We start from the raw sequence: 15,461 nt of genomic DNA on the forward strand, positions 1-15,461 counted from the left end.
CGGGTGTACACGGATCGTGACTGTGGGTTTGAAGGATTCTGTAATACACAAGGACATGAAGGCTTAATCCTCTAAACTTCTCTACCTTTTTTCAGATTATCAAAAATGCCAGAAAAATCACCACTGGCAACTACAGCCGTGATTAATAAAATGACTGTATATCCATATCACTCTATTGCAAATGACTATCAGCAATCAATAATTTAGCATCTGTCTGTCATGTGGCAACAGCCAATAACTAACCAGGGTACTTCCTGTTACAGGTTACTTTACATTACATGAATTTACATTTCATCCACAATATACCCTTAGGTACCCTTAGGACAGGTTGCTTGTGCGGGTGCACAGCACTGCTATCCAGTGATACTGCCATCAAGTGATCCAAATCATCCAAGGGATGGAAGGAAGGACAAACTGAAACAGCCTCCAAAGTGGGCTCAGAGGGGACCAGTGAGGCAGCAGTGTCTCATTTCAGAGACGCTCTGAGTCACAGGGTGTGGAGTCAGCCAGGAGTCCTTGGTGGGTGTCCAAGAGCTGGTAGAAAGTTCATGCACCGAATTCAACCTTCTAAGGAGAAGCATGGAAAGGTCGCAGAGGAAGGCTTAATTTTGGATAAAAATTATGGCATCCTTATATCCAGAGAGATAAGAGGGTGTAGGATGCCACCAATTTGAATAGGCAATACATGCTGGTAATTTTTATTTTTTCACCTGTAATGACCAATAGATAATGATGTTTTCTGTTCTCTCTCCCTTTTTTATTTTCAAGATAATTTCCTACCTTTTCTTACAATAAAACACCTGTTAAAGCACTTTTTTTTTTCGGCAGTTATTGATGTTGTTTCAGGATGTCTCCAGTTTCTAGGTACCCTATCTGCATGTCAAAGGGCCCAGCTGTGCTTCTCAAGGATTTGTCTTGTTCCCAGGCTGGCAAGCCTTTCTCTGTCCATATTTTTCATCAGACTTTTTTTTGCTCAGTAGTTTCCCCTTCTAACCAGCCCACCTTTATGGATGCTCACATCAGCATCCCAGCAGATTTAATTTCCTTCAGAAGAATGAAAAAAGAGAAGCAGAGAAAAACACACTGCCAGAGGAGAAAAGCTCAAGAGCCCAAAAAATGGATATTTCCCCAGGACAGAAAACATGCTCTGAGTGTATAGTGACCTTTGAATATTTTGTAGCCAAGGATTTCTGTTCTAGGATCTTTCTGGAACTTACTCATTTCAGCTATGGTAAAATGATTTTCAGAAACTTGGAAAGGTTTTCTATTAAGATGGCTTCTGTGGTCTGTGGGGAGGTGATGTGATTTCTTAGTGTTACCCACAAAAGAGAAGTCTGTGAGTTAATCACAGATGATTGCACAGTTGTTAAATTGATAATTTTATAGGTAAAATCCAAGGAGAAAGAAAATCTCCATGGCATTTGCGCCCGCTGGTGTTTAGAACACTCAGAACAGTATCCAGCTGAAAAAGCATGGGTGTCCAGCCGTGCTGGGAATGCCCTCAGAGAGCTTGAGATGTCTGCATGGGATTGGCAGGGGACTGGGGAACATTTTGGGCCTTGGGCCTTCAGAGCCACCTGGACACTGCATTCCAGTTGAGGAATATCTTACTGATGAGCCAAGTTTCTGTTCTGCCCCTGACTTACAAACTGTCATTGACCACAGGTTGTGCCACAGTTCAGGTGATGCCGGAGAAAGAAAATAACACACTTTAATGAGACTGAGTTATACAATGCTTAAATGCTACATACAGTTAGGGGATGCCATTGTTGCAGGATACCTTCTGGAGCATAACCCCAAAAACATTCTTTCAATTTTGCTCAAATGGTGAAATTTTGCTGTAGTTTATAGTCAAAACGAACAGCATGTGCCTTTCAGGGATGATGAGTGCGTAGGTCAGGGCAGGATTTGGATCACAATCCCTGGAACAGAGGAAAAGTCCTTTATCAACATCTGCAATGCATCTAGAAAATGGTCACAACCAACGTAAGTTGGCCTCTGAAACGATGAGTCACAGCTGATTTGCCCCTCCTAAATCGGGAGCTCCACTGCAAATCCGTCTGCAAGAGAAAGTTCACTGACCCACGGGAAAACTTCTTATGTAACGTTGTGCACAAGTGGACTAGTTTAAAAACCGGAGCTGTGATTGCTGCAGCTTTTTAGCTAAGACAAAAACTTAACAGAAGCAAATCTCACCTGCTGAAAACCAGCTGCACCCATTTTACAACCCCTGCCCCAGAAAAACACCCCTCAGATTAAAAGGGTTTATTGAGAGCTGTAAGAAACTGCTTTTGCCTTTATAATTTATGTACTGAAGGAATTCTGTGGCTTGCAATAAGGATGGTTATATTCCTCATGCTTGGGTCATTCTGGGGGTGACTATGGAGGGAACTGAGCAGTGAGGAAAATGTGGAAGCCTTAATTAAACTACACATAAGGGAATATTCAAATGTATATGGTGAAGTTACTTTACATTGTAGTCTTTTAGGCAAAGAGTTGGATATAAAACACAGTGGAAATATCTACACTGACATTAGTACAACAGTAACATCCAAGATAGTGCTTTAGTTCCTTGATATTGAAATTGCATTTTTGGAGTTTCTGTGTATAATCCATCTAGCTTGAACATGGAAAATTAGTAGGCATTTTCCTGTGAACTTTTTGCAAACATCATGCAATATTTCTGGCTTAAAAGCTGCAGAATAATTATCTATGGTAACATTCTCTCTTGATTGCTCTTCATAGAAACCAGCTTTTCCCATTTTCAATTTCTAGGGTCACAGTGACAGCAATGTGCAACATGGACTTCAGCCACTTCCCCCTGGACTCTCAGACATGTTCTCTGGAGCTGGAAAGCTGTGAGTTGTATCTGTGTTTCTAACTAGATGTTCTCCATGGCTGGCTGCACAAACACTTCCCCGGACACGTTTCAGAATACTGTCTATTTTAGAGCCTGAAAATATTGCTCATCAGAGTTACTAGGAGTCCTGTTGACTCAGCAGTATTGTGATCTAGTCCTTGTGCTGCAAGACCAGAATTTGCAAGGAAAACATCCTATGACATATCCTGATCCTGCAAACACTGTGATCTGGGCTCAGCTGCTTTTTTGGAGAAAGCAATGTGAAAAGTAGGATTTTTTTGTAGACTTTCTCCAGTGCATGGCAAGACTAATATCTGGTTGTTTTGAGGTCCTCCCAGCTATTTAACTGAATGTTCCTCTGCAAAAAACAGAATCAGAATCAGAGGATAATTTTCACCGACCTTGAGGTCAGCTGCTCCAATACCTCTAAATTGAGGTGTTTTACTCATGATTATTTCCTGAGCTATTATCTCTTTTTGGTCTGTGATGTTCAGAAGAGTACCATTCTAACTGTCATTTCAATGTGAAGTAAAAAGAGGATTTGTTTTCTTGAATTTTGAATCCAGATTTTTGTTGTTGTCACAGTATATTATATGACAAGGTCTTTTGAACTCCTTAGTTGTTGGCAAACTTACTTGTGGCATTATTTCATGCCAAAGACTGGATGTATTAACTTTTGTTGAACCTCTAAGCTAAAGTCACATCACATTGTATTTCTTCTTTCCCTAAGATGCTTACACTGATGAAGATCTGATGCTGTATTGGAAAAATGGGAATGAATCTCTGAAAACTGATGAAAAAATTTCTTTGTCTCAGTTTTTGATACAAAAATTCCACACCACATCAAGACTGGCTTTCTACAGTAGCACAGGTATTGACCTTTTCTGATGTCATACTTTTGCTAAAGCTAATACTGTATTAACTGCTTTTGAGGGTGCTCTTGGGATTATGTCACTGAAGTGTAGTCTCCACAGTCTGTTTGAAAACTCAGTTTCTTGTTTTACTAGTCTTAGAATTAAAAGAACCAAAGAAAGATCTTGTCTCTCTATACCTTCTGTCCAGGCTCACTGATTCTGGCTTTCCTGCTCTCTCACAGGGTGGTACAATCGCCTCTATATAAACTTCACGTTGCGCCGACACATCTTCTTCTTCCTGCTCCAAACCTACTTCCCTGCCACTCTCATGGTCATGTTGTCCTGGGTGTCCTTCTGGATCGACCGACGAGCAGTTCCTGCCAGAGTCTCTTTGGGTGAGAACAACTGCCACAAGCCCTGGCTGTGTGAAAAGCTTTGAATGTGAAGGTTTTGGCAGGAAAGGGAACTGTTCATTTTGATGGTTGAAGATATTGTGCAAGCAAATGGTGGTTTTATCTGATGATTAATACAATGTATAACTTGCACTTTGTCTGACTTTCTTCATCATTTAGCAGTCTTCCTCACTTACATGTAGTTCAGGACAGAAAGTGATGTGGTCTTAAAAATGAAGCTGTAACACAGAATGGTACAGCTAGGAAACAGGAATCCTTGTCCCCATTGGTCTTAGCAGACCTGATTTTAGGATTAGGTGTGTAAAAATATGATTTAGCAGCATTGTGTTTAAACCCTGGAGTTTAAGGAAGGAGTTAAATGCTGTTTGTTAAATGCAAAATGTTGAGCTCCATTGCTCCTCAAAACTAAACCCATCATAAGCACAAAAATGTAGACAGGGGAACAATTCTGCATTAGCAGAAGAGATATTTACACACATTTGTCTCCTACTGAACATCTTTCAGAGCACCATGTAGGCCATAATTTTTGTTTTTCCCAAGACAAAACCTCTCATGGACCGTATAAGTCAAAAACGCTTCTTTCTCTTGGTTCTCTCCAGGGATAACCACCGTGCTGACCATGTCCACAATCATCACTGGGGTGAATGCCTCCATGCCTCGTGTTTCCTACATCAAAGCAGTGGACATTTACCTGTGGGTCAGTTTTGTGTTTGTCTTCCTCTCGGTGCTGGAATACGCGGCTGTGAATTACCTGACAACGGTGCAGGAGCGGAAGGAGAGGAAACTGCGGGAGAGGGTGAGAAACACTTTTGACATCCACTTATTCCTTTTTTTTCCCCTTACAGATGATCTGGTCTTTATATTGACTGTCTGTTAATGGGAAAACATTGACAACCATGTGTGTAATTGGGTCTGTTTAGACTGCTCCACCTCAGGCGAATTGCTAACACAGAAAAACAGGATTTGATCTTATGGATCTTCATAGAAACATCAGAGAAGAGAGTGTGATCTGAACTGGGAAAGAGGGCAACCTGGAAATGTGAGGGAATGGCAAGAGGGGGAAATATAAAATCTGATACTTTACTGCAGCTGCCACAATTCTTGTTTAGTAAGCTAAAGGTCTTGGTGCAAATTAGTTTTCTCCCTCTATAGGTAACATTACTCTGGAAACTGGATTGAATGGATGTAATAGTGGAGGTGTTTCCCATCACTAAGCACAAACAACAGTCAGCCAAGTTTATGCTTGTACTTCTTAATGTGCTATAAAATGTCTTATCCTGCATCCCTGGAGTGTTTCAAGACCTGATACATCCTGACTATCTTGGCCCTGCTACGAGCAGGACATAGGACTAGAGATGCCCTGAAGTCCTTTCCAGCCTGAGGTATCCTACAGACCTCTAAGCCCTTCTTTGTGGTTAAAAAAACACACTATTTCCTTTTGAACACTAAGGCTTGGAACCAAATTTTTTTCAGTCACTGTTTTTTTCAGTCACAGTTAGTTTTTCAGTTTTTTCTTTTTTTTGTGCTCAGTTTTTTCCATACACCCAGGACATCACCATGTTTTACAGTTTCTTTCTTCCCAGTAGAAACTCACCACATTAGTCTACTGGTAATACTGGTAACCTACCGTCTATACTCCCAGAGAAATTTGTATAAGCTTGTTGGAAATGCCAGTGCAGACATCATCTTTCATGCAATTTAAGCAACAGCACAAGCCCCATAACAGCCCAGCACCTTTCTCAGTTGGCATACCATAAAAAAATGTAGATACATTTAAAAAAACAATTGGATAAATTTACCAGACTTCTGGGGTGAGATTTTACCTCTCTTCAAGGCCTTCTCAGCAGCATTAAGATTCTGGAAAGCTGCTTGAACAGATCCTGAGTACCTCAATTTATCTATGTCCCTCCTAGCCCCCACCTGGGGCCCAGCAGTTCTCTGCAACCCAAGGCAGAGATGCTCTGTGCAAGCACAGTGACTCCAGTGTGTCTGACTTGCTGCATGGGAGCAGTGGTCTGTGGCATTTTAGCCAGCCCTGCTCAGGCATCCCATGTCCAAAGAATATGATGTCTTGGCCTGCCAAGGGAAGTTACTTCATGGGAAGTAACAAGAAATATCCTTGCCTAGAACAAAACTTTATTTTTTTTTAAGATGAAAGCTCTTCTTTATTTTTAACTGTACTAGAGGGATGAAATGAACTTAAGAGAGTTTGTTAATTTTCTGCTAAGTTTTCTGGAATGTTTTGCCAAATCCAGTGATGGTGTAGCTTGTTATTTATATCATAAATCTGCCCTTTATTGAGTCTTGTACATTGAATTCTATATTCAGCAAATGCCTTTTTACTGCACAAGTGAAAATATTGTACTCAGTCTTCAATGTGTGATAGTATTATTCTTCAGTAGAGGAAACAAAACAGAGATAATAAATAGCATTATTTGAGGAAGAAGCTCTTGAAAAAGCAGAAGAGACATTTCTCACAGTAGATGTAGATCTTGTCAGCCTGAGCTGCTCCCCTATGAAAGACTCCAAAAGTTCTAGTATGAACATGTAAGGCTGCCCAGAAGAGAGCTCTATGTTATGTCTACATTAAGAAATTAAATGTGCCAGGGACAAAGACGTGCAGTATCTAAAACTAAACCTTCTCTCCCTGAAAATCACAGGAGCTGCTGTGAAAAGCCTGTGGCAAAAGTCTCTGGCCCCATGCTTATTCCCAGCCCATACCTGGGAACTTTTCAGTGCTTGCTGGGCTGAGAGAGGTCAGAGACCTTTCTGACACTTTAATAGTACTGTCAGCTGCATTCCCATGTCCAAGGAGGCTCTTTGGCAGCCTTTGAATTATTATTGTAGACATAGGCTAAAAGTCCTGCAGGGTGAAATTACGTCGTGCACCTCTGCATGTACGTGCCTGTGTGAGCATGAGTGTAATTTTAGGTTCTGTGGAGGTGGGTTTCTAGCACGTCAGGCTCTCTTGTCCATAGAGGTGGCTGCCATCACACCTGCATGAAGCCATGGGAACTCTAATTTGACCTGGGGCTGACAGTAAATCTGCAGAATTGCTTTCTCTGCTGAGTCCTGCAGCAATTGGCTTGTTATTGTAACTGCTGTCCTTAACACGCAGGCACCATCTCCTGGACCTGTCAGTTCATGATAAAGAGCCTGATGTGTAATTCTCCCCTCTGGTTTTTTAGTTGTTTGGTATTATTCTGTTTTGGGCTGGCATAGAGTTAGTTTCTTTTCAGTAGCTGGTACAGTGCTGTGTTTTGAATTTAGTGTGAGAATAATGTTGTAACACCCTGATGTTGTTGCTAAATTGTGTTTATCAAGGATGTTTTTGTGTCTCATGCTCCACCAGTGAGGAGGTAAACTAAAAAGGTTGGGAGGGAACATGACCAAGACAAGTGACCCAAAGAACCAAAGAGATATTCCACACCATAGAACACATTTCAGTTATTGAACTATTCTTATCTCAATCTACAAGTTTTACATTTGATTCTTCTCCACAATCCTCCGGAATTCAGGGGGGAAGGTGGATTGAGTGAGTGACTGCATGATGCTTATTTGTCATCTGGGGTAAAATCACAGCAATCATTTTTGGGGAGCTGCACTCTGGTTTTGTTCTGTTTTGGTTCAATTTTGTTAGTTTTGGGGTGTGGGTTTTTCAAAGTGTACCTGCTTAGAATAAAATATGTCTTAAAACCCAGCTGATGTTCAGTTGTACTCATGGAGTGATCAAAAAAAGTAAAGTAAGAAGGCACCTAAATTGTCATGTTTTTCTGAACATAACCTGCTGATACCAAACCTTTTGTTTATGCCGAGAACACTGAAAACAATCCTTAAGTTGATTTTAAGGTTTTCAATAAACAATGTGAATCTGTTGTTTAAATAATTTAAAAGAAAAGCCTTGACTGCAGGGTTTTCCAATGCATCCTGAATATTACATATTGATTTTATATACATTTTTACATATATATGTATTCAGAGATATACATTTGTTTTAGCTGAACATATCCTTGAAAACAAGTTATTGGAAAATCCACACATCAAAGTTGGTGGAGTATTGTTGGGTAAGGAAATTGGTCTGTGGGAAATCAGAGACAGGAACTCCTAACAGAAAGGACATTTTGGAGTCCATTTTCATTGCATGCAAATACATAATCCATACTTCTAGGACAGGAAAACTGAAGGTTTTGAATGGTTGAAGACTGCATTTCCTATTCAAAATTCTCTCTGCGTGCATTGGAATTTTTTAGACTTGTGGGATGCATGCTCATGCTGCTGAAGTCAATATAGGTTTTGCTATTAGCTCCAACAGAGCTGGGATTTGACGTTATGCTTTTAGCTGGCCCTCTGCTTGGTTTAAAATCAGATTTATGAAAAAAGCATGTGTATCTGTAAAACCAGAACTTGGCCCTTTTCTTTCTGTAACATGTACTGGATAAGCCATTTCTACAGATTAAACTGCATCTTGTCCATGAATATTTATAAACACAAAGGATGAATAATAAGGGATCTCAAGACAGTAAGGCTGAACAACAGCTACCAAAGAAAGCCTTTTGTTTAGACTATATGTCTGCTAAAGCATTTTTCTAATATTTTCTGGAGCTGTTTGTCCAAGCAGTGGAGATAAACCCCATTTCTTCCTTTTGAAAACAAGAAAGAAAAAAAGACCTTTTTGTTCAAAGAGAAACTTAAAATATCTCAATCAAAATTTTGAACTCAACTGTTTACAAGCTGTCTGTTAAGAGAAAGGCATAATTTCAGTTGCTCACATGTTTTTCCAATATTCAGCTATATTTCTTGTTTATGTCTCCAGTTTTCGTGTTCGTGTGGAATACCTCACTCAAAAACTATGATGCTGGATGGAAACTACAGTGAATCTGATGCCAACAGCCTGGCAGGGTACACAAGAAACCAGATGGTACCAGAAGAGGAAAAACCAGAAAAGATGGTTGTGCATCTAGCCATGAGCAATGAATCTAATTCATCAAGGAAGAGAGGCCTGAAGGGCCACGTGGGCTTGCGCATCATCCAGAACACTCATGCAATTGATAAATATTCAAGGTTGATATTCCCAGGCACCTATATATTTTTTAATTTGATATATTGGTCTGTCTTTAGCTAAGCATGCTGGCACTTCTGAATCAGAAGATGTCTACAAAACACTCTTTTGTTGGTACTTTTTTTTGCCTAATCTGGACACAAAGCTGAAACCTGATTATTGTATTGCTTCTTTGAAGTGTAAATGGGAGGACACATCCCCCAGGAGGCAATTCCATGTGCAGGCTTCATGGAGGAACTTGCTGTGCTGGTTGGTTTCCAGCCCACCCCCCTGACCCTGTGTACTTTATGACACATGCCATTTCTCATACTTGAAAAAATGTGTCCACCATACAGCCAAAAGGTGCTGGATGCTCGTTTGGGGCTGGCCACACTGGTGGTGCCTAATGTGGAATGGACAACCAAAGACATTGCTCATCTGAGCTGTAAGGAATTAAATAAATGCAGCTTGTGTGGGGAGGTCTGGACAGTGCTTCTCCTGTAAGGAAACTGAGCGCTTTCCTTTACTTTTGAGAAAATAATTTTGCTTTTTCTTTGGCATATAAACATAACTTTTTTTCCATTGTTTTGTGAAGAACACCTCCTTTAAGGGTACAGATTCTGCTTTCTGTCTGGACAGGACCTTCATCAGTACCATTAGGACAGCTGGCTGGGCTGGTTACAGAGCACAGGTGGTATGTTTGAGTCAGTGGGTTTTTTTTCTAGATTACAAAGTGCAGCCCACAGACAAACATCCCAATGTGCCTCTCCCAGTCAAGACAATGCCCTTCTGTTCAGGCATTTGGGATCAAAAGGGATACATGTCTGCCAGAACCTCTCTGCAGAAACAGAGGCATGTCAGAGATTAAATGGCCAAGGATAATACTGTGGGTCTAAGGTCTATGTAAGTCCTTTGAAGTTACTGCACAGCATTGTAACATGCTTATGTGCTTGGCAGTTCTTTTCCTATCCTGTGATATCTCCTTTTCCTTTGCTAACAACACTGACAGCAAAACCCACATGCAGAAACATGATAGCAACACGACAGCGATGCTCACATTTGTGTGCTCCTTATTTTAAGAAAACACCATGACTTTTTGGCTGTCGTGGAGATTATGTACATCAAAACACTTGTTTACCAAGCTGAAGCTGAGCAGTGGGGGCAGAGCTTGACGTGTGAAGAGCCAGGACTGAGGTTAGAAAAAAGAAAAATCAAAAAAGAATACCGATGTAACCATAATTATTTGTCAGCACATGAAATTTTCTGCTTACATAGCAGGAATTCTTACATCCTAAATCTCAGGGGATGTAGAAAGTAGCAGAGAAATGTCAACTCTTGGCTGTCAACAATACCCAGGTTTTCCCTTGTGCCTCAAATATTAATGCCTAAGTCGTGCTGATGATGGCATTGATTTAGTGGAAAAAAAATTGAGGAGAGATGCTAAAAGTCACAACTATGTTCCCCTTTAATCAGCCATGTTAATAACTGACATGAATGGAGTTCTGTCTGGTCATAAGGCAAGAAACCACAGCCCTGAAATTGCTGGCAAGAAGAGGGGAAGGATTGCCTAGCCTGCCACTTGTCTCCTGAGCCACCAGGAGAGTGCATTTACCACTCATTGCTCATGGAGCTGAAACCTGGGTACTTCTCACATTGACAGGTGGAGATCACTACAAGAAAGACACAAAAAATATTGAAGAAATAGACCACTCATCTTTTGAGAGGTTAAAGCCTGGGCATAATTCAGTATTAGGTTAAAGCATTAGTGCATTCTTCAGCATTAGCAGTTTTGAGTGCAAAACAGGAGCCAATGTCCCAGCTGGCAGCAGGACAGTTGCAGCAAAGAGACCTTTGCTGGGGAAAGGCAGCACAACTACACCATGAAGCCACCAGAGAGTTCAGGGAGTGAGAAGCTTGGTTCCTGTGCCCCCCTGTTTGGCCAGTCTTTTGGCATTACCCACGGCACGTGCCATTTAACCTCGCAGTGCCTCGGCTCCTCCATCGAGAAAGTGAGGAGCACTAGGATTTGCCTACCTCATAAGGGGCTCAACAGGCTTGGATAGCACGTGTGTGGGGCATGCTATGATTTCTGAGCAGGTCATCTGGTGGGAATCCAATTTTGTATTAGTAACCAGTGAGTTCTTCAAATGCACCCTCTGAACCAGTCCAGCTGGAAGAAAGCAGGTATCTCTCCTGCCTTATGATGCTGTTAAAACTCCCCTGCATTACAATGATATTAAACCAGGGATAAGTGTAGACAAACAGCCCAAAAGTGAGTGCTGTCAATGAATAATGACTCTTGGCATACAAAACCCAGGAAGCCCAAGTGCTTTACTTTGCCATTTCTTTTTATTACACCTCCTGCTCCCTTAGAAGTTATGTGATGGCAAAGGTGTCCTTTAGGTCCTATCATCTTTGTACTAGCATTCCCAGTAGTTTTAATGTCTAATAGGCATCTTTTGGAGAGGATACCTTACTGTTATATTATTTGCATGTGTACATAACTGATGAAAATTGATGTCTGCTTTTGTCAGCCTATAAAACCATCAAGAGGGTATTTTTCCACTAAAGAAAAAAAAAAAAAAATCTCTCCTCTATCTTAGGCATTACTTAAGCTCATTGTTAAGTGAAATAGCAAATTAAAAGTATAGATGCAAATAAAGCCAAGTCGTCTCCTTCAGTCAGCATTATGAATTGTATTTTTCTGTTTATTCAGAGGAGAGTGGCTAGGCATGAAGTTAGAACAAATATTTGAAGTATGGTATTGACAATGCATTTCACCTTTGATTTCCCCTGGATTACAAGGGACTCCATGAGCATTGTCTAACTTCCAGTTGCCAGATCCCAAAACCAGTGTTTTGAGAGAGAGTGCCTGAAGCTGGGCTCTGAATGCTGTTTGATGGATACAACCCAATTCTCTGAAGCACTGAGCAGATGGACAATGAACCCACTGAAGGAGAGGATTTTCAGAAGTGCACAGGAGATTTGGGCAAATTGATGAAAATGCCTTCCCTGGACAACCTTGTCCAATTGCAAAGAGAGAAAATGTCAGCTCTGCTCATTCTGGCTCCATTGTAATTTTACTTCTAACCAAATCATGTCTTTGAGAAAAAGTAACTACATAGATATGTGCACATATGTATAATGTGTGTGCAAGCATAATGTATAACAAAGGAAGACACTGGGATGGGTACCTATGTTAAATAGTGTCCATATGTCAAATTGTAACATATTGTAAATTACCATTTATTATGCCCAGAAAACTTACTATGTTGAATGGAAAGAAGGCTCTTATTGTCAGCCAGGGGCCAAGAAATGAGGTATTGGCAAAAATATGGGTTCTCTTATATTATTTTTCTGAAAAAGGAGGTATTGAGAAGGATATAAGCAATGCTGATGCTAAACTTGTGCAGTGGGTACAATCCACTGTGCTGATTGCTGTAATCAAACCTGGTAATAAAATAACAGATGGGAAGGGTGGAAAAGAGTCCATTTCATGGTGTGAACTTTAAAATGTGATTTTAATTCTGTTTGGAAATCTATTGCCTATAAGCTGATACCCAGAGAAAAAGGATTTGAATAAACACCTCATTTGTAATTGATTTCAAGTAAAAAAACATTTCAAAAGGTGGAAGAACTGTAGTGGAAGGATGCGAGTACTTTGAAGTATGCAAAGCTCTTTGAGAAATGGAGTTTTTAATCACAGCTTTAAGCTATGAAGACCTTTAGTGAAAACTGCAAATCACAACTGAAGAAAGTTTAATAATTGCTTTACAGTTAATGGCACATTTTGAAAAGAGCAAGTGGCAGGTATGTGTCTCAATCTCCATCTGACTACAAATGAGCACTTGTCATTTAATTCCTGCTTTGTGCCTTTGAAAACATTGTCTCCACACTTCCCAATGGAAGATAAAACTGCTCCGAGGTCCCAGTTGCCAGATCTCAGCTATTATCCCTGATGCAGACTTATGGAACTAAAATAAATGTGCATGGGTGAGGCTGATGCCTGAACCACTGAATAATGGTTATTGTCTGTCAAATTTCCACAGCAGAGAGATTACAGCAAGGTACAGCCTAACTAAGTGAGATACTACCCTGCTGAAATGTAAAATAGCAGGAAAATTTATTTAAAAACCAACAAGAATTTAGCACTATTGAAATTAAAATGTAATCCAGTCTCACATTAAGCTGATTAATTACTTTGCACAAATGACATTTGAAATAATGTATCAGGGTCATTACTTTCCTGGTCAGAGGAATTATCATTTCAGATGAGAGAGAAGGGAAATTGCACATAAGCACGGAAAAGGTGCTGCTCTTGGAATCCAGCTCTTGTGGAAGGACAGGAGCAACCACCAGGGTGAGCAGGGCCCGCTGTGGAGGCAAGGGTGTGGGGAGCCAGCTTTCCCAAGGTACTCAGTGCCTGGGAATCACACATCACATGTGGCACTCCTTGATTTGGGCACAAAAAGGTTATCCTCTGCCAGAAGGGGTGGGATCCCCAGCAGCCACAAGGCAGCCACGAGAGGTGGTGTGGTGCAGGTGGTGCAGCCATTTTGGCCAGAGGTTTGGGCTCAGCTCTGGCCACGTGGGTCACCAGCTGCTCCTTGGTCAGGATTTGACACAGGAGCCCCAGGCAAAGTCCCCTCCATACCAGACAGAGAGACATTCCCAGCTCCCAGGTGTGCCCCCTGCAGCACTGAAAAGATGGGGACTGCATGGCATGGAACACGTGCCCCAGCCCTCCCTTTGCAAGGCAGCCAAGGTTCAGGACAGTCCTGCACTGCCCACTCCCCCAGAGCAAGCAGCAAAGCCCTTAGCAGATAATTTGACACCTGATTTTTATATTTCCTCCCTCTGAGAAAATGCTGAACACCCCTTTTGGCCAGTTTTCCAAATTGGACTTCTTCCACAAGTCTTTTAGGGGTCCCTGCGTGTGTATATGTGCACTTGCAACCATAGAAATTAGCTTAGGAGAAATGCCTGGCAACTCAACCCATGCAAAATGCATATAAATGATGTGGAAAAAAAGAAGGAAAGATTTTACTGCTCTACTTGTCATGCAGATTTATAGAAGAAAATTGTGTGTTTAGCTTAGAGGGAATTCAGAGCAGGAAATGAAAGGACAAGTTAATTGTAACGACAGTTTGAATTACTTGAACAAATATATTTTGAGAAATGGGACAGAACATTAGAGCTGTGAAACTCTCTAGCCCCCTGGCTCTTTCCATTTTATCTGGATTTTTAATAGGGTCCAAATTAATTTCAACCATGAAATTTTAAACCATTCTTATTAAGGTGCATAATGACCACATTTTTATTGATACAGATGGGAGGAGACCTTCAGTGCTCTGCACAGATTGTAATTGCAGCAGCCTCCAAGTAAAAACACTGCTCATTTTCCATCCAGAGTTTCAGGAGAGCTGCTGTTTCACAAAATAGGAAAGGCAGAGTTATTCACCTGTTGGGCAGGGACACAAGATGCTCTCCAAGGAGCTGCACAGGAGAAAGATCCTATCACCTGCCCCAGAGAGAGACCTTGACATTTAACACATGTTGCTGGGTGCTCAGGGGTGGTGCTGGGGGAGACTCTGTAAGACTCTCTGAAGAGCAAAGAAAAGGAAACTCCTGCTTGGCCAAACCTGGAGGCACTAACCACCTTGGCAGTCATCACCCTAACCACAGCCCCCACCCATGATGGCACCATGGATGCAAACAGCCACCCTGGGGAAGGTGACAAAGGATGTTTCCTCAGGGCTTGGTCCAAGTTCTGTGCCTCTGTGAGATAATTTCTTTATGGGGTCAGTGTCCCCTTGCCCCAAAGGTCTCTGAGGTGCTCCCATGGTGGCACACTGAAACAAGTTTCTCTTATTCTGAGGCTGAGGTGGGAGCTCTCTCTCTGTGTTCCATCCATGAGGGAGGGTGATGCTCAGTCTGAAAATGTGGTGTCTGTTTGCAGGATCTTCCTGTCAGATTCCTGCTGCATCAGAACTTCCTTTCATCAATGGTGACCAAGGAGAGGAAGATGAGGAGGAGCTCTTGCTTCAAAGGGTTCCTTTGTTTTGGGGAAGGGCTGGTGTATGAACAGAAATCAAATGAAAGGATTGAAATGGGAGGCCCTGCTGATTACCTGGGGTCAAATGATCTCTCCTAGGCTCTTGGGCACTGTGTGGGCACAGTGAAGATGCAATTCAATTTTGAACTGGGCTGCTAAATGGAAATGGCACTTGCTGAGTTGCCGTGAGCCTTCACTGCCACTCACACAGAGTAGGGTTGGGGCAGGAGCTCTGTGTGTG

At 41.5% G+C, this 15,461-nt stretch overlaps 1 protein-coding gene across 1 annotated transcript in view; it reads left to right on the forward strand.

Moving 5' to 3' along the window:
- Positions 1–12,639, forward strand: part of GABRR2 (gamma-aminobutyric acid type A receptor subunit rho2) — a 33,282-nt gene extending 20,643 nt beyond the window's left edge. The window contains exons 5-9 of the mRNA XM_059842472.1: positions 2,776–2,858; positions 3,591–3,731; positions 3,957–4,109; positions 4,727–4,923; positions 8,941–12,639. Coding sequence (XP_059698455.1) covers positions 2,776–2,858; positions 3,591–3,731; positions 3,957–4,109; positions 4,727–4,923; positions 8,941–9,249 — 883 coding nt within the window. The 3' untranslated portion in view covers positions 9,250–12,639. The remainder of the gene's footprint in view (positions 1–2,775; positions 2,859–3,590; positions 3,732–3,956; positions 4,110–4,726; positions 4,924–8,940) is intronic.
- The last annotated feature ends 2,822 nt before the right edge of the window (positions 12,640–15,461 follow it).

The sequence above is a fragment of the Haemorhous mexicanus genome, chromosome 3 (genome assembly GCF_027477595.1).
Source record: "Haemorhous mexicanus isolate bHaeMex1 chromosome 3, bHaeMex1.pri, whole genome shotgun sequence".
NCBI lineage: Eukaryota > Metazoa > Chordata > Aves > Passeriformes > Fringillidae > Haemorhous > Haemorhous mexicanus.